The sequence below is a fragment of the Cynara cardunculus genome, assembly GCF_001531365.2.
Source record: "Cynara cardunculus var. scolymus isolate 2C chromosome LG 1, CcrdV1, whole genome shotgun sequence".
Taxonomy (NCBI): domain Eukaryota; kingdom Viridiplantae; phylum Streptophyta; class Magnoliopsida; order Asterales; family Asteraceae; genus Cynara; species Cynara cardunculus.
The window spans coordinates 44,797,438-44,821,911 of NC_037528.1; the positions used below are offsets into that span (position 1 = coordinate 44,797,438).

General features: G+C 33.9%; 2 protein-coding genes across 2 annotated transcripts; both read left to right on the top strand.

The window, feature by feature from the left end:
• The first annotated feature begins 10,749 nt into the window (after nt 1-10,749).
• On the top strand, nt 10,750-15,578 carry LOC112516888. Its single transcript, XM_025124137.1, has 5 exons — nt 10,750-10,896; nt 12,293-12,555; nt 12,670-12,881; nt 13,028-13,295; nt 15,044-15,578. The coding sequence occupies exons 1-5, from the start codon at nt 10,803-10,805 to the stop codon at nt 15,338-15,340; spliced, it is 1,134 nt and encodes a 377-aa protein (XP_024979905.1). The 5' UTR covers nt 10,750-10,802; the 3' UTR covers nt 15,341-15,578.
• Nucleotides 15,579-19,261: 3,683 nt separating this feature from the next.
• LOC112524657 (purple acid phosphatase 22-like) lies at nt 19,262-22,521 on the top strand. The gene is made up of 5 exons (XM_025134589.1): nt 19,262-19,345; nt 19,521-19,812; nt 21,238-21,806; nt 21,981-22,069; nt 22,158-22,521. The coding sequence occupies exons 2-5, from the start codon at nt 19,551-19,553 to the stop codon at nt 22,384-22,386; spliced, it is 1,149 nt and encodes a 382-aa protein (XP_024990357.1). The 5' UTR covers nt 19,262-19,345; nt 19,521-19,550; the 3' UTR covers nt 22,387-22,521.
• The last annotated feature ends 1,953 nt before the right edge of the window (nt 22,522-24,474 follow it).

The following is a 24,474-nucleotide window of genomic DNA, read 5'->3' on the forward strand; positions in this document are numbered from 1 at the left end:
AAGCAAGACCTTTCTAGCAGAAAGACCACCCAGAAACAAAACCTTTCCAGTAGAATAGGCCACGACCGATAGTAGGGGTTTCTCTCTCAATTAACAAGCCCAATGGTAAATTGAGTAGTCCGCCCTACCTAATAATTTACTGGAGGAGAACCCCCGAAGAAAACATAAATGGGCAAACACTCGGCCCAGCGGGCGAACATGTCGGGCTCCGGTTCCGCGCAATAAAAATATCTCCACATATAAAATTAAATAAATAAACAAACATGATAGACAGTGGTCAGGTTTGTTTGGCATCTATGCCCCCTGCCCTCCAAACAGTATGCTTCTTGATTACAACGATCCCCTTCTTCCGTTCTTGACTCATCCTTGATGCTAAGCCGGACTCAAGGAGGCAAACTCCGGCTCGAAAGCAAGAAGCAACGGATTGAGCCTTAGAAAGCCGCTGCACGTTCCCGACACTTGCCGACACGTAAGTCTATTCCACTCTTTCCTAGGTGCGCATCTCTCGAGGAATTACTCCTCGAACTATACACGCTCCCAAAACGACACCACACTACACTACTTCTTCTCCAATCGGGGAAGTATACGGTTCTCCAGCTCTCGCAAGAATTGTATGGGAATCGTCCTCGGAGGGCCAGCTAGGGTAAGTGGCCCAGGATGCTACTGTTACCCGTGGAGTTGAGACTGCTTACTTAAGGGCGGATAGACCGTCCACCCAGTGCCACTACCCATTTCTACTAAGGCTGGGCTTAATACTTTATCAAGAAAGTCCCCAACTGTCCCTGTTAAGCAGGTTCTCGAGTAAGCCCACGCCCCAGGACATATTAGCGACGCAAAGATGACTCATCACATCCTGGGGTTGAAGAAGGTCCCAAGGGTTCGGTTCCCCAGTTTCGGTTAAAGACCCAGAACGGGCTACARATCTATACTAATGAAGTTTTTATGTGAGAAATGAGTGAGAAAACGTTTCCTGGCTATTCATAGCAATTCGAATTAATTCAGGAATAAAGAGAGATTTGGTAGGAAAGTGGAAGAGACTTTTTTGTATATGATAATCAAAGGGAGTGGTGTTTTGTTAATAGGAACAAGAACGTGTTCATAGCCGTGAAGACACGGGTTGATAAGGCGATCTTAAAGCCGTCAGATTTATCTCAGAGTTCCTAGAACAATCATAGGGTTAAACTGTGCTTGATTAGTACCGACTTTCGTTGAACTAAATAAGCGAAATGAGAATTTATGATTTCATGTTGAACCTGGTAAACGAACAAATAGGGGGTCTTTCCTTCATTTATGTTTACTTCAGGGGTTCTCCTCCATCGGTCAATGTATTCTTACTTACTGAAAAGAAAGACTATGGTAAATAGTGACTAGGAGTCATTACGAACCTACGAATTTGCCCGGTTGGACGATTTAACGGGCTAGAAGTCGTCCACATGCGCAATTCCTCTCCCCCTAATCGCTTCGTGAGCTCATTTAGTAGACAACGAGTGAAGAGAATTCCCCATACAAATAGAGGCGCCTATTAAAATGACAAGAGTTGCACGTGGAAAAAAATGACCACTTGGAGCCTTCCGTTCCTTTGTTTTATTACCTTCGATATCATGTCCAGGATTCTAGCAGATGATTAAACAACGGATGCGTTAAAGAGATCAGCCCTAATTGAAGACCCGACAAGGGAAGGAGAGGGAGACTGGGCGAGATCTATCAGAAGCGAATTCTCCATGCTTCCGCCCATTTGGTGAACAACTCTGTTGGTACTAAAATGAAAAATTGTTCCCCCTGACGAGCCCCCTCCAACCTACAATGATAAAAAGTTTCCAATCCACATCCCAAACAAAAAATGATAGGAAGGGATGGTTCTTTCATTGCCGGGGCGATCACTCTCTTTTCTTTGTAAAATTCCAAAGGAGTGTTCAAGCTGTAGATGGTTCCCAGCTTGTTTCTCCATAGGGACTTGTAGTCTTTACTTTCTTTGAAGGCTCCACACAAAAACAAGACATTCCTAGTAAAATACCACCCAGAAACAAGATCTTCCCAGCAGAAGACAACCTGAGCATGACCTTCCCAGTAAAAGGCCATCTCAACCACATAGCCTTCCTAGTAAAAGGCAACCAAAGCATGACTTTCCCAGTAGAATACCACCCAGAAACAAGATATTCCCAGCAGAAGACAACCAGACCTTCCTAATAAAATGCCATCTCAAGTGCACAACCTTCCTAGTAAAAGGCAACCAGAGCATAACCTTCCTAGTAAAAGGCCATCTCAACCGCACAGCCTTCCCAGTAAAAGGCAACCAGAGCATGACCTTCCCAGTAAAAGGCCATCTTAATCGCACATGATCAAAAGATCATCATTTCCAAAAATTGATTATGCCACCCTTATCCTGGTATACACTTCTTCTTGATATGCCACCCTTATTTCCACACATGATATAACCATGATAAAAATCCACCTTTTTGCCAACAATGGCATCAAACTATTTTATCTCAAAATCTCATATAAAGAACCATGAAGTTCTTATGTGCAGTTTCAAATAAGGAAAACTTTAAACAAAAACTCACCATCATACTAAAAAATAGTACATAATCGTTCAAAAACACCCAAGTACAAAACCATATCAAATGAAGCTTTTAAAGTAAAACTTACAATTAAAAACTCACCTTGATTCACAAAGAAGCAGATAACAACAACAAAGATTTAAGAATAAATCATAGAAATCAGCTTCTACTTCTCCCCCTTTTTGGATATGTTTTTCTCTCGAACTCAAGAATACACAAAAGCTTTTTCTTTCTTAAAATCGATGAGATAAGATAAAATATCTTATCAATCCTCTTAAACAAGGCGGTGGAAATTTTTAAAACATTTAAGCACACTCTCCTATGAGATAACACAAATATCTTATATAAAATAAATATAAACCATAAGAGGCGGTGAGAGAAATTTTAAAATCATTCAAGCATATAAACAAATTAAACCCCTCAACTTACCCCCATTATTTAAAATCAACCCTCAACTTTGTAACCGAAAAAACCGGTTATCACAATTTAGATATGACCCTTTATATTTTGGTCCTATAAATTGAGTCTTATAAAGCAGTCTATCATGATGCTTTGAAATTGGTAGCGTCTTATAAATCCTTGAAATAACAACTTCTTCAACATATTTGTTCTTTTGGAAATCATATTTGAACTATGCACTAGTAAATATGTACATTTATTTCTAGATAAATAATGATCCATATTTACATCATCAGCTAAATCTGAAATCACATTCGCCATATTTTTATGAAGCAAATCATCAACGTCAAGCTTTCTTCTTACCTCAAAGAATACCTCTTCATCATTGTCATCTTCATTTAGTTCCTTAGTTTCTGACATTTCCTCTTCATCAAAATGAACATCAACCATGATCACATTTTCATTTAGCTTCTCAGTTTCATCAAATCCACCAGCAAGCTCTTCATCACATTGCTTTTCAGATTCAACAACATTATTAATATTAACATCAACAGCCTCAGATTAAGTGCCAACACCTTTATATTCATTAACAATCTTAGCATCTCCTATTATCTACCTCTTATACCCTTTATGGTTGTTGGATCATCTTGATCATCATATATTCTTTTCATAGCTATTGCATGAGTTCTGCAAGCATCATTATGATTCTTGGTCAAATCAGCTCTAAGGGTTTTAGAGATACCTCCATATCAGTCACCTTATCCTTCACTTCATCAAATTCAACTTGACTTACATACCTAGCCATAATTGAGGGTATGCACATTTAAGATTTAGACATAGCTTAGGTTGGGTTATGCCTCACTTGTAGATTCAGGAACAGTTGAGAAAATTGACTGTCTTTGAAATTTAGTGAGACGTAAAGCAATATCTTTGAAGGATTCCAACATAACAGTTAATCCTGAATGAAACCCAAAAACAAAAGTATGAAACACACAATGAAACTGTATGAAGCAGTTAATGTTGATTTAAATCTTTGAATGAAAATGGTTAATGATAAATAAAAGAAACATAATGAAATGGAATGAAATAAAAGGCAATTGTATGAAACAGTTAATGTTGAATGAAACTCAAAAGAAACAAAATGAAATGAAATGAAATAGAATGAAACAAGATTAAATTGGTTGATTTTTAAGCTACAAATATGAACAGTTGGGAAAAGTGATTGCCTTTGAAATTTAGTGAGACCTAAAGCAATATCCTTGAAGGATCCAACATAACAGTTAATCATGAATGAAACATAAAAGAAATAGTAGGACACACATAATGAAACTGTATGCATAGCTCATAATGAAACTTTAAATCTTTGAATGTTAAAAAACCTATTTCATACCAATCTGAAAATGTGTCATTCATTGTTTCATTGATTTTTCTTTCCATTGATATATATGACATAACATGTTCCTAATAAATATCTTTTCACTTGCACCTTGGCAAAATATATTATTTGGGACTGGACTGGTTAATGTTTAAGCTTCAAGTGTGAATTATATGGTTGTAAATTGGTTCCCCATCAAACAACCGCGATAAATACTGCAATCCTAAAAAAAATACAACTTGTTCCTGATCATATTAGGGGTGGTTCATTGAAATTTCACATATGGTTAAATACCGTTGTAGTGTTTTATGTATGATGTTTATTAGGAACAGGCCATGTCAAAGATGTCTTTTTATTTGCAAATATGCCAAATATATGATTTAGGACTGGACTTGTTAATGTTTAAGCTACAAATGTGAATTTATATTATGTAAATTGGTTCCTTAACAAACAACAACAATAAAGATTATGTTACTAAAAAAAATTACCACTTGTTCCTCAACATATTAGGTGTGGTTCATTGAAATTTCACAGATGGTTAAATACCATTGTAGTGTTTAAGGTATGAGTTTATTAGGATCAAGCCATGTCAAATATATCTTTTTTACTTGCAAATTGGCAAAATATATGATATGGGACTAGACTGGTTAATGTTTAAGCTACAATGACCTCATCTGATTCTTCAATCAAAAGTTCCTTGTTGTAGATAATCTCATCAACCAAAGGTTACTTAAGTTATTTGAAAGCAATACTCTAAATAATAATTGGTTCTCTCTATACTTTTTCAGACCTATCCTCCTTGAATCTAACTAGATGACCAAAAAGTATTCCATATACATCACCTTCTTGACTGAATCTTTGACTATTGCACCCTTAAATTTCTCAATAATAGACATATTTAACAAATAGTCTTGGCTCAATTACCATAAATCCTTGACATAACAACTTCAACATCTTTGTTCTTTTGGAAATCATATTTGAACTATGCACTAGTAAATCTGTACATTTATTTCTAGATAAATAATGATCCATATTTACATCATCAGCTACATCTGAAATCACATCCACCATATTTTTATCAAGCAAATCATCAAAGTCAATCATTCTTCTTACCTCAAAGATTATCTCTTCATCATTGTCATCTTCATTTAGTTCCTTAGTATCTGCCATTTTCTCTTCATCAAAATGAACATCAACCATGATCACATCTTCACTTGCTTCTCAGTTTCATAAAATCCACTACCAAGCTCTTCATCACATTGCTTTTCAGATTCAACAACATTATTAATATTAACATCAACAACCCTCAGATTAAGTACCAACACCTTTAGATTCATTAACAATCTTAGCATCTCCCATTCTCCACCTCTTATACCCCTTATGGTTGTTGGATCATCTTGATCATCATATATTCTTTTCATAGCTATTGCTTGAGTTATGCAAGCATCATTGTGATTCTTGGCCAAATTAGCTCTAAGGGTTTTAGAGATTCCTCCATATCAGTCACCTTATCCGTCACTTCATCCAATTCAACTTGACTTACATACCTAGCCATACTTGAGGATATGTACATATAAGATTTAGACATAGATGGGATTGGGTTGTGACTCATTTGTAGATTCAGGAACAGTTGAGAAAACTGACTGCCTTTGGAATCTAGTGAGACCTAAAGCAGTATCTTTGAAGGAATCCAACATAACAGTTAATCCTGAATGAAACATAAAAGAAAAATTATGAAACACATAATGAAACTATATGAAACAGTTAATGCTGATTTAAATCTTTGAATGAAAACGATTAATGATGAATAAACAAAAGAAACATTATGAAATGGAATGAACCAAAAGGCAATTGTATGAAACAGTTAATGCTGAATGAAACTCAAAAGAAACAAAATAAAATGGAATGAAACAGAATGCAAATTGATTAATGTTTAAGCTACAAATGTGAAGAGTTGGGAAAATTGACTGCATTTGAAATTTAGTGAGACCTAAAGCAATATCCTTGAAGGAATCCAACATAACAGTTAATCCTGAATGAAACATAAAAAAGAAACAGTATGACACACATAATGAAACTGTATGCATAACTCATAATGAAACTTTAAATCTTTGAATGAAACGGTTAACGATAAATAAACAAAAGAAACAAAATATAGTTAGTTTCATCATTCCTAACCAAAGTAAAATTAGTTTCATGAATGAAATATTTTGAAAACTAGATAAGATGATTTCATTAATGAAATTTGTGAGGAAATCAATTTATATATGAATTTTATAAATGAAACAAAACAATATAATCAAAATCTGGAAAATATCACACCTTTATTATTAATAAATCTGGAAGGATTTGTAAATTGAAAAAAAAATAACGATTTCTTTTGTTATCATGAAAATTAAATAAATAAATTTCTAAGAAAAAATTGATTATAAATAAACTCTGAAATTGATGGAGTATTTTTTTTATTTAATAAAAGGGATACAAAAATATTAATGGTAGTAAGTATCTACTAAAAACAAAGGATTGACCGTTTCCTAAAACATCTAATCTATTTAATTTTTCAAATTCATACACAATCAAAACATTACCAAAATTATTTATTATAAAGTCAAATGATAATCATATCCTTATGCATTAAAAATAAAGAAAAAAAAATGGAATTATGCTATTGGTTGATAATAGTTGTATAGTTTGTATGAAATAGGTGGTTTGCAAAGTAAACCACTTCTATATATGTATATATGTGTGTGTGTATGTATATATATATATGTGTGTGTGTATATATATATATATATATGTATGTATGTATGTGTGTGTGTATATATATATATATATATTAAGATTCATATATGAATCTTAAACTGATTTAGAATCTCGCTCATAAGTTTTAAATTGACTTAAGTACAAATCATAATTAAGATTTACATGTGAATCTATGTTATGATTCATGTGTTCACACATGAATTTTAAACTAATTTAAAATCTCAGTTATGAAATTTAAATTGATTCATGTACAACAGTACAAGTTATGATTAGGATTGATATGTGAACTTATGTTAGGATTCACATGTGAACTATTGAAAAACATTGTTCTTCATGTTCACATACGAGATTTAGAAAAATTAGATTTAACTCGATTTATATATCGTAAAACCGTCAATGATTTCAATTAGGATTGATCCAATAACGAATATCATTATTTATCTTTTTCACCATAATTTTCATTGTAACTGAAAATCAACCTATAAAACAATATAAATGTCAAATTAAAGAGTGGAGGAGTGTTCAAATAAAAACCGGCCCCATTTGTGTAAATCGTGTAAACCAATCTCATTCATTCATTTTATTGATCAATGACCAAGATTAGTTTACTTTATTTTAGGAAATTAAAAAAATATATATATTAAAAATTTATTTTATTTCAACAGTAAGGGCATAAATGGCAAACAAAATTTAATATTTGGTAACATCCTACTTGATCTTTCATGAATCTTTTTTCATGCAAAATTATTTTCTTCCAAGATTAGTTTACTTTCATCAATCTTTTTTCATGCAAAATTATTTTCTTTCTTTCGCTCCTGGTTTGATGCATTAATTTCTTTAATCTTGCAATCTTAAAGATTCTAAAGCATATTACAATCTTCAAGATTCTGGAGCAGTTTTTTCATGTACCCGTTTCATCATGCAATTATTTCATGACGAACCAAATACATTATGCAACCGTTTCACTAGTCATGCTCAATAACGCCATGAACCAGTTTCACTTTCATGAAACCTATTTCATGTACAATAATTTTCTTATTTCATGTATAATAATTTTCTTATTTCACCACTGATTTGATGGATTCATTCCTTTAAGTTTTACAATCTTCAAGATTCTGGAGCATGTTACAATCTTCAAGATTCTGTAGCAGATTAAAATCATTTCCTCGTTTCATCATGCACTTAGTTCATGACGCACCAAATACAAAATGCACCGATTTCATTTTCCTCTTCACCAACTAAATGGATCAACTACACAATCAATGCAACGTGTTCATCATGAAAATGTTTCGGTTCACATAATTTATTTGTAACATGAACCAGTTTCACGTTCATGAAACCTGTTTCATTTGTGGATTTCTTTTTGTTCATCTATGATTTGATGATTTCATTATACACTTCAATTGTATTATCAAGACCCGTTTGTTGATTCTTAAAGATTACAATATATGAAATTCAAATTTTTAATATTATAATATAATTAAATATTTAAATGTTACCATTTATACAATTTTATTTATTACGTTTCCTTAATTAAGATTTATTAATAACTTTCATATTTAATAGTAAATATTGTAAATGACTGAAATACCTTTATTGATTAATTTTAATTAGAAAAAAATGGAATTTTTCTATTGGTCGAAATTGGTTTACACGGTTTCTTAGAAATGCACGGTTTTCATTTGAACGTGCCCCTTAAAGAGTGAAATATATATATATATATATATATATAGAGAGAGAGAGAGAGAGAGAGAGAGAGATGTTGGTTATTATACAACCCTTGACATTTGTATAACCAATACAACCCAATCTCAACCGTCTATTTCATTTGATTAATATGTGATTTTATAAAAGTTTTGATTATTTCCTAATATAAAGTATTGATCACAATTAATGAACCATATTCATCTTCCATAAATATTCAAATAATAATAAATGAACTCTCATCATTTCCATAAATATCTCAATTTATTGGGTTGCATTGGTTTTACAAATGTGATAACAAACTTTCTCTATATATCTATAAATATATATATATATATATATATATATATATATATTGTTTATAATTAATTTAATTAACATATTAATTATATTTAAGATAAGTAAATCTTAGAAAACGAGAGTAATCTATACTATATTATAAAGCATTTGACAAAAACTCTTAAAAACTATCTTTTATACATGAAATACTGCTTATTGATGCATATTACTTAAAATTTAAGATTGCAAGTAAGTTTCGCGTAAGTACAACTTATTAAAGTTTCATGTTTAAATTCGTGTAACTAACTGCAGATAAACATAATCAAATACATGATAAACATCTCATTTTAAATATAAAAAGTCTTGAATATAATTACGATAATCATTGAGTTCTAACAGAATATTTAATGATTATCTTTATAAGAAATCATATTATCAAATCTATTAAATTACTTCGTTACGTTAAATTAAATTATAATAAAAATTTTGAATTAAAGAAATTACTCAAAACAAGAAATTTTAAATAGTTAATTTGATATTAATATTGATATTTTTTTTTCAAATTTTTATGATATTTTCAAATTTATATTTTATTTAAAAATAAAAACATTATCGTTTTTTCAAAACCACATAAAACATATTACATCGACATAAATAAAGAATAAAACGAAACATTAATATCAAGATGTGTCTCGATGCATTGCACAAGTACCCTTCTAATATATAATTAATAAAAAAAGGAAAAATCAAATTGGAAAATGACGTGTATAATTAAATCTATCACTAATCTATTTAATTAATCCATAATTTTGTGCTATACGAACCTAATTAGCAAATCAGGCTTGTAATATGGGCCAAATTCTTACTGTGGCCCAATACTAACCCATCCCAAAACTGATAAAACCTTGAACTAGAAAAAGATTAAGTAAATAACAAAAATAGTCCCTGGACTTATAATTAAATGCAGTTTTAGCTAAAATAACTTAACTTTTTGTCTTCGAGGTCAAGAACTCAACCATTTCACGCAGACTTGTTGCATCTGTCATATGATGTAAAGATCAAGTTGATTCAAAAGAGGCACATGTGAGTTAAGGGGCCGTTTTGTTTAACCGATAAACGTTTATCAGTAAGAGTCTAACACTTTAATTTATTTTACCAGATTGTAGTTTCATCAAAATGATATCATATGTAATAATTTACCTGTTAAGCATTTACTGGGTAAGATCGTCACACTCACTTACCGAATAAGATTCTCGGGTCTTACCATGTTCATCCGTCAAGAAAAATGATCCGAAAAACGCTTACCAGATAAATACTCTGTAAATGGCTCCTTAGTGTTGTTCTAGTTCTTCAAACCTCTATATTTATCTCTAATTTCATTTAGCATTTGTAGTTTGTTTTTTATATTTCTACAAATAGAATTCCATAAACGTAATATATCAACGAGAAAATAAATAGGTTTACATCTTTCATTTATACAAACCCGTAATTTCACCGATCAAACTAACCAAATTATATTGGTTTCAGCATGCTTATCGACATACAAACAAAGTTTGGAGGACTAAAATTGAATGGCGAACAAAAGTGAGGGACCATATTTGTAATTTACTTTCAAATGAATGTAGACTACACCGGAAGGCCAGCGCAAAAGACTTAACAAGCCGGTTGATTCAGCATAAGATTCGATCTTCGCTCTTTTCGCCATCGAAATCGAAGCAACAAAAATGGCAGCTGGTGTCACCAGAAAGATCTCAGCTGCATCAGCTAGGTCACACACAAGGAAACCCAAACCCAGTTCTCCATCTTTTCTTCCGAAAGGTATGTGTTAATTGTTTTTTCCACTCTTTGACTGATCTTTCGATCTATATCTAAAATTTTAAACCCTCCAGATGTAAATTGTTGCTGCCATCTGTTGTATATTTGAAGTCATTTATCGTCAACAACTGTTTCTACTAAAGAATTCTTTTCCCTGATGTCAATTTGATGGATGTGAAGCTCAGTCTTTAGTTCGAATTTTAACTGATTCTGCTTTTATTCGGTTATTAGAGATGGATGGAGTTTCTGAACAGAGTCTGTATTTAGTTGTCAAAATCTTAAGATTGGGCTTTAGAATCGTGCAAGTCCTGAAGCAAATTATGCGAATCTCATTAACAAACATGGATCTATTGTCTGAATCTCCAGAATTATAAAAGAGAGAATTTGATAATTGATCTCATGCAGCTTTTAATTGATGAAAGAAAGAAGAAATCATCTGAAGATTCTTTAAGTACTTTCCACCAAATTTATTGTAGAATGTGTCTGTGTTGTTCATTGGTAGATCGGAAAGAGTTTATATTAATCAATTTTACAGTCTGATTCCTTGTACCATAATGAGGATCTTGGATATGAATATGAGTGAAGACGTGTCTGATTGTTGTCAAACATGATCAGATCAAGCAGTTCATTCAGAAGTATTATGCATAAAACTTATTGACCCTAAAAGATCAATTTTTTTCATGTTGTTGGTTGATTATTGAATAATATTCCCCGAAGCAAAGGTTAAACGATGGTTTTAACCACAAGGGTGGTGCCTGATTGGTTTGAGCTTGGCTCCAAAGGTCAAAAGTACCAGGAGGTCCCAGGTTCAAATCCAAGGAGGGATAAAAATCCCCTTGTGGCTACGGAGGTTCAAATGCGGTGACTCCGGGCTATCTGCAAAGCAGGTGGTCGCCCTGGGATTAGCCGGTTCGCATAGCGGGTCGAATATCCAGGTTAAGCAACAAAAAAAAAACAAAGACCCAAGGTTGATGATAGATATGGAAGGGTAAAGAACTACCCAACTTAAATAAGAAGCACTACTTATTTATTAGACTAGATTTGACAAATGCATTATTTGATGGTGATAATGGAGCTATATATCTTGTTCTTAGAAAGATGTAGTCTTACTTCCCAAAGTTCTAATGACCAAGTAAATGTTTTGATGACTACATGTTTGTTTAAAAAACCAAGGTTTTATGTAAAAGCTTCAGTATGTTGTGGCTTAAATTGTAATAAAAGGAAAGTCAGTTTAAAAACTGAACTATAGGAACTCATATTTCAAATGCAAACTTGAATTACATCCTCCCAGCACTGCTCAAGTACGTTTGAAGCTTTATCTGGCTTCTTATACATTCTGTCGGAACTTCTTGTTACTCTTGCCGACTTAGTTGACCTTCTGCCATTGAAATTTACTTAGGGATCTTCAAGAAATCACTGCTCGTATTCTTTACGGGGTTTTTGGCATGGGCCTATCAAGCAACACGTCCACCCCCTCCAAAGATATGTGGATCTCCAGATGGTCCTCCTGTTACATCTCCCAGGATAAAGCTTCGTGATGGAAGGCATTTATCTTACTTAGAGTATGGTGTTCCAAAAGATACAGCCAAGTATAAGATAATATATGTCCATGGTTTTGACTCTTGCAAATATCATAATATTTTTGCCGATACAGCCTCTCCGGTATGTATCCTTCCATTCTCTTCTAATCCGTAGGTTCTTGTCTACTCTTTGGGTGTTTTGTGTTTGATCTTGGCTTAGGAGTTACTTTCTTGCGGACTTGGTTTATCGTTACAGGCTCTTATCGAAGATTTAGGGGTGTATATTGTTTCATTTGACCGACCTGGTTATGGAGAGAGTGATCCGGACCCTAAGCGAACACTGAAGAGTTTAGCTTTGGATATCGAGGAGCTTGCTGATCAGCTGGGACTTGGATCAAAATTCTATGTAGTTGGATTATCTATGGGTGGAGAATTGGTTTGGCCTTGTCTCAAATACATCCCACACAGGTGTATATCAAGTCCCGTTTTAAGCATTTCTCAGATACATCCTTAGCAATAATTCTGACACCATAATCTACCTGTATTATTCACTTCCACAGATGATAAGTAATTCGAGTCTAATTGTGTTAATGTTGTATTTATAATTTAAACAGGCTTGCTGGTGTAACTCTCATTGCCCCAGTAGTTAATCACTGGTGGCCTAACTTCCCTTCTAACATATCCAACGAAGTATATTCCCAGATGTTTAAGCAAGACCAATGGTGTCTGCGTGTTGTTCACTACCTACCATGGCTGACCTACTGGTGGAACACTCAAACATGGTTCCCTGCTTCATCTGTCGCTTCTCAATCCCTTGCTATGTTTTCTCCCCCTGACATGGAAATTCTGTCGAAGCTTCCCCCTCCCACAGAAGCACAAAAGGTACTTGCTTTTGAGTTTGCTCTATAAATATTTAATCGTCTATGCTTACTAGTATTAAAGATATTGAAATAATGACTTCTAGTATGCAACGGGGTAAAGTAAAGAGATGGCAGGTTATACTCCATCTTTTGGGAACTAATTGGCCCTTTTTAAATAAGATAAAATGAATGTATGCGCGTGCAAATGTAACCAATCCTATGCTTTTTATGCATAAGCACTTATACCAATGTGTTTCTTTTATGCACACACATACACATACGTTTATATACACTTTAGGGTTTTTTAACACTATTTTATCACTAAATTGTAGTTTTTCTTCACCATTTTCATCTCCATTTTGTCATCGATTTCATCAGGAGACACAAACATAAGAGTTAGTGATGGGCTAAATTGGTGGGCTAACACTTCGAAACCAAATATAAAGAGGGAGATGGGCTGCTGCCTATGGTTGGCCACATGCACAACTGCTTGTTTTTGGTCATCCCATTTTCAAATGGGCGACTATTTCACATCCAACTCTTTTGGAATAGAGGGAGCAACTACTAATGTCTATTTTTTCCTTTTTGATGGACTAAAATGGTACGAGATATCTAGTACTAAGATATAGGATGATACTCAACATCACAATTTAGAAGTTTGCTTCATACAAAATCAGCTTTCTTCATAAGTAATTGCTATGTTTTTTCATTTAGAAAAACCAGGGGAGAGGGAGATTAGATAAAAAATCACTGTTGTAGATTGCAAAAAATGTCAGAACCTCAGATTACTGAAGGTTTTTAGAATACCATTTCTAGGAGTTGACTATTTTGCTTGATGCAGGAATCACACACCATTAAATCACTATTCTACCTGTTTTATTTCCTGTATACCGGTTATATTACCCATCTTATTGCCTGTTTTCACACACCTTCGCTTCATGCACAAGTCTTCATGGAAACAACCTCTCGACCCTAATGGTTGAGGTAAGGTCTGCATACATCCTACCCCTTCCGGACCCTATTTTTGAGTTAGATATGCTGGTTCGTTTGGTTTGATTTGGTTTACTGTATGAACTATGAATGTAATTTCTTTATTTTATCAGTTCGGTTTTGAACTTGTATTATATGGGACACGTATATGAAGGCATCCTATACACCCTTAAAATATTTTAAAGCGCACAATCATACTATAAATCAAGCACTAGTATTCTTGCAACATAGCCAATAAGTTTGTAGAAAGCCATGAACCATGGGTCCTTGTGCATCACACCAAGTATCATATATTCTCAGTAAAAGAAAAAGATACCAAGTGTGCTTCTGCATAATTGTAACCGGTATACTTTACAAGCTTGGGGTATTTACGGAAACAGCCGTTCTACTTACCAAAGGGCCTTTGGCCTAGCGGTATGCGAGTCTTTGGCCTCCTAGGAGTTCAGGGGTTCAAACCTCATCAAAAGGTAAGGAGAGTATGTGAGTTTATTTGTTCTATTTTCCATATATAAATACTATATACTTTAAAAAAAAAAAAACATTCTACTTTTTGGGGTAGAGGTCTAGCTTACATCATACCTGCCAAACCCCACATCTGGGTGGGGTAGACTGCACTCTTGGTTTGGTTTGGCTTACTCAATCACTCCACTCTTTAAAATTGAGGTCGGTTCTGTATACATCATACCTTTTAGATCCACCTTCGAATGGGATATATTGGGCTTGTTTGGTTTGGTTTACTTGGTCAATGTGCCTTATGATACTTCTGTTTTTGTGTTAAAGACGCAACCAAGACAACAAGGAGAATTTGAGTCTCTCCACCGTGATTTGAATATTGCATTCGGCAAGTGGGAATTTGATCCAATGGAACTAGAGAACCCGTTTCCAAATAATGAAGGATCTGTTCATATATGGATGGGTGATGATGATCGGTTCTCGCCTGTTACACTGCAACGTTACATCGCCCAACAACTTCCATGGGTCAAGTACCACGAGATTGCACGTGCTGGCCACATGTTTGCTTTGGCTGAGGGGATGACCGACACGATCCTGAAAGCGCTTCTAAATATAACGGATTAGCTTGACACTCCTATGGCTACGATTGCTAGCTAGTTTTAGTCTCGAGATGTTTGTAGATCAAGCGATCACTCTTTCTATGTTTTCAAAATCGAGTTTTTGTTGTTTTTATTTCGTCAGGCATCTTGTTGGGGATGTCATGTTGTATATGATTGTGATATTTATTTCCCTGGTGGGTTTATTTACACATTGTGGAACCATGGTGCCTTTTTCTGATATTTATTTACCAATTGGGATGCCATGTACTTGTTACTTGATCTGGCTGTGTATTGCTACTTTAGTAGCTTAACATCTTTATACATGTTTCATGTAGGAGTATCKTATCGTATCATCTTCTTTTGGGGGTGGTCGGGGGGTAAGTGTTGGTGTCTGTATATTAATCATATAGGGCCTTGAAGCTAACAACCAGACGTTTTGCTTGAGTAGTCGACTTGAACTTGTGATCTCGTGTGGTCTTACTTTTTGAACCAAGTCAACCAAGCTCAAACTACCAACAAGTAAGGCAACAGAAAAGAGAACACCAAAGAACAAGTGATACACAAAAAAGTTTGATCAAAATAGATGGTTAAGATCTATTTACATCAATGATCAAGATTGAAGCTCTAGAAACATGAAGTAAACGCTATATACAGAGATCTTATGCGTCTTTTCGAAGCTATATCAAGAGACTTCTAGAGATCTTCGACAACGACGTCCCAAACTATACCAAGGCTTGTTAGATGAACCTTGTTAAGAATTACTAGTTTGTGTCATCGTGCGTTTTGTTTATTAATTATGACCCATATAGGCCCCAATGTAATCGGAATAAAAAAAATGTTATATAACTAAATTCATACTCCAGTTAAATAAGAAATGAAATAAGAGTATCTTACTATGCTAGTCTCGGAAAATATAGCTTGTACCCCCGAAAAATAGTTTAGTCTTCCCAAATCTTTCAAGGTAAACTATGCATTGTAAGTTCTGACTTAGATCATAATCAAAATCAGAAGAGCTACGGCTAATAATAACATCATCAACATACACCAAAATATTAGCCATAATAATTGACATTGAGCAGACGAACAAAGAGGTATATGATACACATTGAAAAAACCTCAATATAACTAATGTGTTACACAACTTAGTGAACCATACACGTGGTGCTTGCTTGAGTCCATAAAGGGCCGACCTTCTGATAAACATCAACAAATCCTTGGGGCTTGAGCTATATAACCTGTTCTAGAACGATCACCATGGAGAAAGGAATTTATTCACATCATACATTTGAAAAATCAATAGATAGAACTAATCTGATAGTTATTGACTTAACCATGGAACCGAATGTCTCGGTACAAATCAATTCCTTTTGTTTGAAGCAACCCCTTAGCCACCGAACGAGTTTTATATCGACTCAACGAGCCATCAAGAAGTCTTCTAATTTTGTATACCCATTTGCATCCAACGACATTAGCACCCGAAGGAGGTGGAACTAGTTCCCAAGTCTTGTTAGAGGGTAATGCAAAAACTTACCCTTGTTAGCATCTCACCATACTGACCATTTTGGCACTTGGGAAAAAGTGTATGGTTCACAACTAGGTACTGAGTGGCACCTAGAAATGGATAACATAAACATCTGAAAATGCGAACATGATAATCATGTTGTTTGGTGGATCCCATATCTCATATTGAATCAATGATCTAAACAAAATATGTAAAGCGGAAGCAATTTAGATCAAAACAATTTTCAAATAGAAGAACAATTAATCAATATGAAGATAAAATATTAATCATGGCCATCAGTCTTACAAGGATTGGAAATGACGAGGGTATTGGGAGATGGAGTGTTTGTAAAAAAACCAACTCAAATTTATAAACTACAAATTTATATATATATATATATATATATATATATATATATACTGATGCAATACAATGAAAATTTGAGAAAGACTTTGTGAGATTAGTGACGGAGAATACAACATTTGTAACAAAGGTTACCCTAGATACCAAAATATTTTGGATTGTTTAAGAGTGTAATCAAACATTGGAGTCAGACCAAAAGGAGCCAAAACATGTTCTGGAGGATCCACGCCATTCTAGGGCTATTATAGCTCGAAACTTCATTTATTGAGTAAACATAAAAGCTAATTTAGTCAAGTCATAAATGTATTTAATTAATTTATTTTCTCTATAAATAGAAAATCTATAACTTCCATAAATAGAAAGTCCGCAATTTCTTAAATAGAACATTAATTAATTGTTGACAATGTGTATTAAAGTCGTTAGACAATATTTCTAGTGATTTTTTTTGTTTTTAGTTCTTAGTGTCGATGCCTACCTCACGCATTGTATCACAATGTGTAAAAATATAAATGTTCACAATGTGTATTCAAGTTCTTAGTGTTGTTGTATCACATTGTGTAAACGAAATAGGTGATCACAATGTGAAAAAAATAGGTGGTCACAATGTTTAATTGGAACAATATATTTGATAGTGTTTCACATCGTGATACTATAGATTTTTGGTTTTGGGTTCAACGGAGATGTTTGATGGGTGTTCATACTTTGTTATTGATTTTGTTCACAGTGTAAATCAAAGTCCTTACAAAATGTTTTTAGTAATATGAAGTTTTTTGGTCTTATATTTTTTATGCTTTTGTGTTCACCTTATGTTTACTCACAAAGACTTACTTGGTGATACTTGTTAGGTTACTAGTTGTTCACAATGTGTTAGGTTACTTGTTAGGTTTTGTTTTATTTTTTATTTTTTGGATTATTTTGTTAATGAGAGAATATAGAAAGATGAGAGATAAAATTTGTAAATTATCCATAATAATCATTATTTAAATTTTTTAATTCAAAATTACCAAAAATTATTAATTTCCTAATTTAAATTGTGTTTTATATCAAATCTCACAAATTATATGTTATTAAAAGAAGACCCCCCTATGTATGTATGTATGTATGTATGTATGTATGTATGTATGTATGTATGTATGTATGTATGTATGTATGTATGGGTTCATGTGAGACCGACATGTTTTTATGAGACTCGTGAGACCACATTTTTACACTTAAAACTTCACTAGCAAAACACTGTGAACGTAAAAATAAATCCAAACCTTGACAGCTAAAATACTATGAAAGTTACTTTCACAATGTTTTTACTAGAAAGTTTTAAGTGTAAAGGTGGTCTTATAGGTCTCATAAAAACAGTCTGATGTTACATGATCCCAAATGTGTGTGTGTGTGTATATATATAGGGTTGGGTTCATATGAGACCAAAAGTTTTTCGTGAGACCCGTAAGACCAATTTATGTTCATTGATCAACTTTATAAGCTAATGATTTAATGGTCTAAAGTTGCACGGTGACAATTTTGTGATTATGAATGTTCAGATTATAGATATAATTCAATGGTTGATAATTGGTCTTACGGGTCTCACAAAAAACCTTTGGTCTCACATGATCACAAGTATATATAGGGTTGGGTTCACGTGAGACCAATATGTTTTCGTGAGACCACATTTTTACATTTGAAACTTCACAGCAAAAACACTGTGAAGGTTTAAAAAGGTCGAGCCTTCACAGCAAAAACACTGTGAATGTTACCTTCACAGCATTTTGCTGTGAAATTTCAAGTGTAAAAAGATATTCTCACGAAAACATGCTGGTCTCACATTATCCTAAGCCTATATATATATATATATATATATATATATATATATATATATATATATATATATCCGTAAATAAATTTAGTTTGCTTCACGCCATTCGAACACACTGTGTATATATATAAAATCCGTAAATAAATTTAGTTTGCTTCACGCCATTCCAACTCATTGCTTTTAAACATCCTTCTTCTATTCATTTTACACCTCCAACCATGCCCAAATTACTCTTCCTCTTCCTCTTCTTCCTCCTCTTCCTGCTTCGACCGCATCATGTGTCGGCACACTTCATTCGCCAACCGTCTCGACCCCTTGTTTTCACCCCTCATAATCGCCCCGACTCTCATCCTCAACAGGTATCTCTCTTTGTACCAAATCAAATTTTTACAATCAAATCACATGATTATAACTAAACTATGGATTATGATTTTCAGCGAAATCCTATGTGTTTTACGTGGAAATGTCACTTGCTTAGGGCAAAATTGAATCCTATTTGAAATATGTATTTTAATGGCCAAATACCATTTTCAGGTGCATGTGTCATTGGTCGGAAACAATTACATGAAGGTTTCATGGGTGACCCGCGGAAGCGGTGTGTCCTCTACGGTTGAGTACGGGAAAACTCCGGGGAAATATGAGTCGACGGCCACTGGAGAGCACACGTCGTACTACTATTTTTTGTATACTTCCGGGAAGATCCACCATGTGACAATCGGACCACTAGATCCGGCCACCGTGTATTACTACCGTTGTGGTGGCGCTGGCCCGGAGTTTAACTTTCGGACGCCGCCTGCCACCTTTCCCATTGAGTTTGCAGTAGCTGGTGAGCACCTTTTTGGCGTTTATTCTTCTTTGCTTTTCATTGATGATGCTTTAAGTTTCCTTTTTTGGTAAAATACTTCAAAAAAATACAATTTCAGTTTGTATGATTTGTTAATAATTTCTATTTTCATATCTTTGGTTTAAAATTTACGTTTTTTGTCCTTATATTTTATAATTATTGTTATTTCAATCCTATAATTTCTACTTTAAGTACAAGAGACCAAAACAATAAAGATTTATAAAATATAGGGGCCAAAAATAATACTTTTCATCCTTATGATTTCCGAATTACGAAATAGCCATTTTAGTTTGCAAAAGCGTCCTAATTTGGTCCCTTTATCTAATAGCCTTTAAATGAGAAACATTTTCGTTATTTTATCGATTTTTTGTCTTTTACCGCAAAATTGGTTTTACGATTTTGATCTCTAATTTAATTGGGTAAAAGACAAAACAAATCTATAAGATGGCAAAAATGTCCATCATTTAATGGATTTTTAAATAGCTGTAAGAAGGAATGACAAAATCGAACATTTTTTAAAATCATGATGGCTATCTTGTAATTTTGAAACTACAAGGACAAAAAGTGTCATTTTTGACAAACCACAGGGACCAAAATTTTAATTTACTCTAAATTTTGAACAATCACTAATTACATATGTATATAACTACTATGATTATAGCTATATTTGACTAACTGATAAATTAATTGTTGACTAATAAACTAAATGATATCTTAAAACTATTTGTTGGTTAATAATTTTAGATGTTAAATTAGTCTTATTTAATAAGAACTACCTAGTAAACGATATGACAATATAAGGGATCGTTTACCAAAAATTTATCTGATAAGTGCTTATTGGTACAATTCAACACTATTACTTACTTATCGGATAAGATTTTCGTCCATCAAAACGGCACCGTATGCAATAATTTACATTATAAGCTCTTACGGTGGTAAGAGTCGTCACCTTCACTTACTGGATAAGACTCTTGTTCCTTGTCTTGCTCTTTCTTTTGTAAGGGTGTCCGGGCCAAAGCCCGACTAATCCCCGGCAAATTTGGAGGCTAAACATGGCCTCACTTAAATGTCGCCAACACTCCTTGTCTTGCTCTTACCGGCTAAGATTTTTAGTCTTTGTCATTTCATTTGATAAGGTAATATGACTTGCTAAGCATTTTCCCGGATAAGCGTTTAGTAAACGGCCCCTAAGTTGACTTATGAATAAAACCCCCAATAAGCTCTTTGGAGTAGGGGTTTTTTCTACTTCCAAAAAGATAGGTTATGACCTACAAAATAGTAAATTTTGATAGTCTCTAAAAATAAGCTACTTTTATGATTGTGAAACATGATATATATATATATATATATATATATATATATATATATATATATATATATATAAAGCAAAAACATGTGTGGATGCAGGTGACCTTGGACAGACTGAATGGACAAGCTCAACCTTGGAACATATTAATGCAAGTGACTACGATATCTTGCTCCTCCCAGGCGATCTTTCTTATGCAGATACACAACAACCACTTTGGGATTCATTCGGACGGTTGGTTGAGCCCTACGCCAGTCGTAGGCCATGGATGGTGACCCAAGGGAACCATGAACAAGAAACCTTCCCAATCATTTACCCAAAAGGGTTCAAAGCTTACAATTCACGTTGGCCCATGCCATATAAAGAAAGTGCCTCCGACTCGAACTTGTATTACTCATTCGATGCCATCGGAACTCATATTATTATGTTAGCTTCATATGCCGATTTTCATGTTCATTCGAATCAGTTTAACTGGTTGGCTAAGGACTTGGCTAAGATTGACCGATCACGAACACCGTGGGTGGTCGTGCTCCTCCATGCTCCATGGTATAACTCGAATTTGGCTCATCAAGGAGAAGGCGAAAGCATGAGAGTCGCGATGGAAGAGATGTTGTATAACTCTCGTGTCGACGTTGTTTTTGTTGGTCATGTTCATGCATACGAACGCTTTGTAAGTCCTTCATCTTTTGATTATGTTAAAATACTGGAGAAAATCAGCATATGAAGGACTTACAAAGCGTTCGTAGGCATGAACACTTTGTTAGTCTTTCATCACATGTTCATTGATACACTCTTGAAGTTAAATATGTGGGATTCCAACGTTTTTGTGAACGTTCCGATCCAGACAAGGGTTTATAACAATAAAGCGAATCCGTGCGGTCCGATACACGTAACAATTGGAGATGGAGGGAATCGAGAAGGTCTCGCCATGTTGTAAGTTTCTAAAGATAAAGCGTTATATACTTCTTTTGGTATACGAATTACTGATTAATCTTGACACTCGGTTTTGGATAAATTAAAGATACAAAGATCCAACACCTTCGATATCATTATACCGCGAAGCAAGCTTTGGACATGGTCGATTGAGAATACTGAATGACACTCATGCTCATTGGTCATGGAATCGCAACGATGACTCCGTCTCGGTTGTTGCTGATGAAATTTGGTTCAAAAGTTTGAGCTCATCGTCCTCGTGTTTCCCCAAAGTCCAACCAACGATAGAACCGACATCCGAAAAAGACGAGCTTTGATCTTTCTATTCTTACCACTGGTTTATTCCCTAGCAAAATATATATCGAATTGTACTTACGACGGATTTCCGACGGATTTTCCTGTTTAACGTAGAATAGATTCAATTTTACCAATGATTGAAAGGAAATGTATGTTGATTTTTTAGATAGGCACTTTGAGTATAATCAGTAAAAAATCATGTTTGGAATATAATCAGTAAAAAATATATGAAATTTATTTTCCTTATTCTTAGGGGTCGTTTACTAAACACTTACCTAGTGAACACTCATCGGTAAAATTTAACACTATCACTTACTTATCGGGTCGTATAAATATTAGCCAAATTACTAAATGTATGTTGTTAGTGGATTCATATAAGATGCTGTTTGGTTTAGAAAATGTTGATATTGTTTATGTTTAATCCTTTTTAAGAACATGGAGTAATTAAGAGAGAATTCTTCTTAAATGTTGTTCTGACTATTCATGTGGAGATTAAGCCCATTTAAATGAGCCCAACTAAATGCCAAACATTGAGTTACAGGCCCAATAAGAGTAGGTCTGAGCCCATTAGTATTTGAATTTATTTTGTCAGAAGTTTTCATTAACGATGCACATCGACATTCAGTACGGATAAAATTTGTCTGATCGATATGGAATTGGACACTTGCGTGATTCACAACGGACTAAAGGAACAAACAGTGTTAATTTTAGGTTTAGTTGCTTGGATTTGGTAGTTAAACAAATGGATGTGAAAACGGCTTTTCTAAAAGATAGACTTAAACACTTACCCAGTAAGTGCTTGCCGACAAAATTTAACACTATCATTGACTTACTGGGTAAGATTTTAGTCCACCAAAATGGTATCATATTCAACAATTTACCCGGTAAGCGCTTATTGTGGTAAGAAAATCATCGCCTTCATTTACCAGGTAAAAGAATCTTACCGGGTAAGATTCTTGGTCCTTACCATGCTCATCCTGTAAGGTAATATGACTTGGTGTTTAAAGAAAGGGGAGTATATGTTGAGCAACTTGAAGGGTTTGCTCAAAAAGGCAAAGAGGGTTATGTATGTCGACTAAGGAATAGTGTTTATGGGAGAAAGCAAACACCAAGACTATGGTAATATAAAGTTTTGAGTTATTTATGAAGGAGCAAGGTTTGTACGATTATCGTGTCTTCATTTGAAGATACACAAACATAAGTGAGTTAAGAGGTGATTTTAGTGTCATCAATCATTTTATTGTTGTGATTTACGTGGGATAGATTTGATGATACAACAAACGTAAGTAAGTTAACAAGTACAAATATTGTCTTTATCATTTTAGATCGCCATAAGTAGGGTTCAAGGGTCATAACTCTTGTTGATTGTAAGCCATAACTCTCATCAAGAATTAATGCATTGAAGAAACAACTATACGATCTTTTACAATGTAATATTTGGGGATTACAAAGCATATTTTTGGCTTTTAGATATATCAGGATATGGAGGCTTTAGAAATTTCTGAGAGCATGATCTCGAATAGGAGTTATGGAAAACGTAGCATGATGGTAATAAACCAGGGGCACACACATATATATAGAGAGAAAAAGATATGATCAAATGAGAACGGTACATATTTAAAAGAACATAAAAAGGGGCAAATCACATAAGATTTTACATTAATGGTCAAAAAGAGTGTCTGGGCGACTTGTGGTTGCGTCTTCAGGTTGCCGGGCAAGGTCGCCTAAATCATGTGACATTAGTGTAAAATCATATGTGATTCTCTCGTCTTTGTGTTTTTTTAAATATATATCGTTATCATTTGATCTTCCATATATATATATATATATAGAGAGGGTGGTTCAAATACTAACCCAATTTTTTGTGTTAACTCTACTAACCAACATCAACCAATCACATTCTTTCTTTACTTTATGTTCAAATGTAACTTATAAATTGAATACAAAGATCATTTAGTAATTTAACCTTTATGTAACTCCCTAATAATTATTTGGAAGTTACAAATCTTTTAAGATCCCTCTAATTGATCATGAGGTAATTCTGATGTTCACGGTGTTCATATCCATGTAATGTCCATGAACATTCACCGTGTTCATATAAATGTTCA

Coding starts and splice junctions, on each gene's coding strand:
- LOC112516888 (XM_025124137.1), top strand. CDS start 10,803: ATGGCAGCTGGTGTCACCAGAAAGATCTCAGCTGCATCAGCTAGGTCA. Junction 10,897..12,292: donor TCCATCTTTTCTTCCGAAAG/GTATGTGTTAAT, acceptor AAATTTACTTAG/GGATCTTCAAGAAATCACTG. Junction 12,556..12,669: donor TTGCCGATACAGCCTCTCCG/GTATGTATCCTT, acceptor TTATCGTTACAG/GCTCTTATCGAAGATTTAGG.
- LOC112524657 (XM_025134589.1), top strand. CDS start 19,551: ATGAAGGTTTCATGGGTGACCCGCGGAAGCGGTGTGTCCTCTACGGTT. Junction 21,807..21,980: donor TTCATGCATACGAACGCTTT/GTAAGTCCTTCA, acceptor GTTCCGATCCAG/ACAAGGGTTTATAACAATAA. Junction 22,070..22,157: donor CGAGAAGGTCTCGCCATGTT/GTAAGTTTCTAA, acceptor GATAAATTAAAG/ATACAAAGATCCAACACCTT.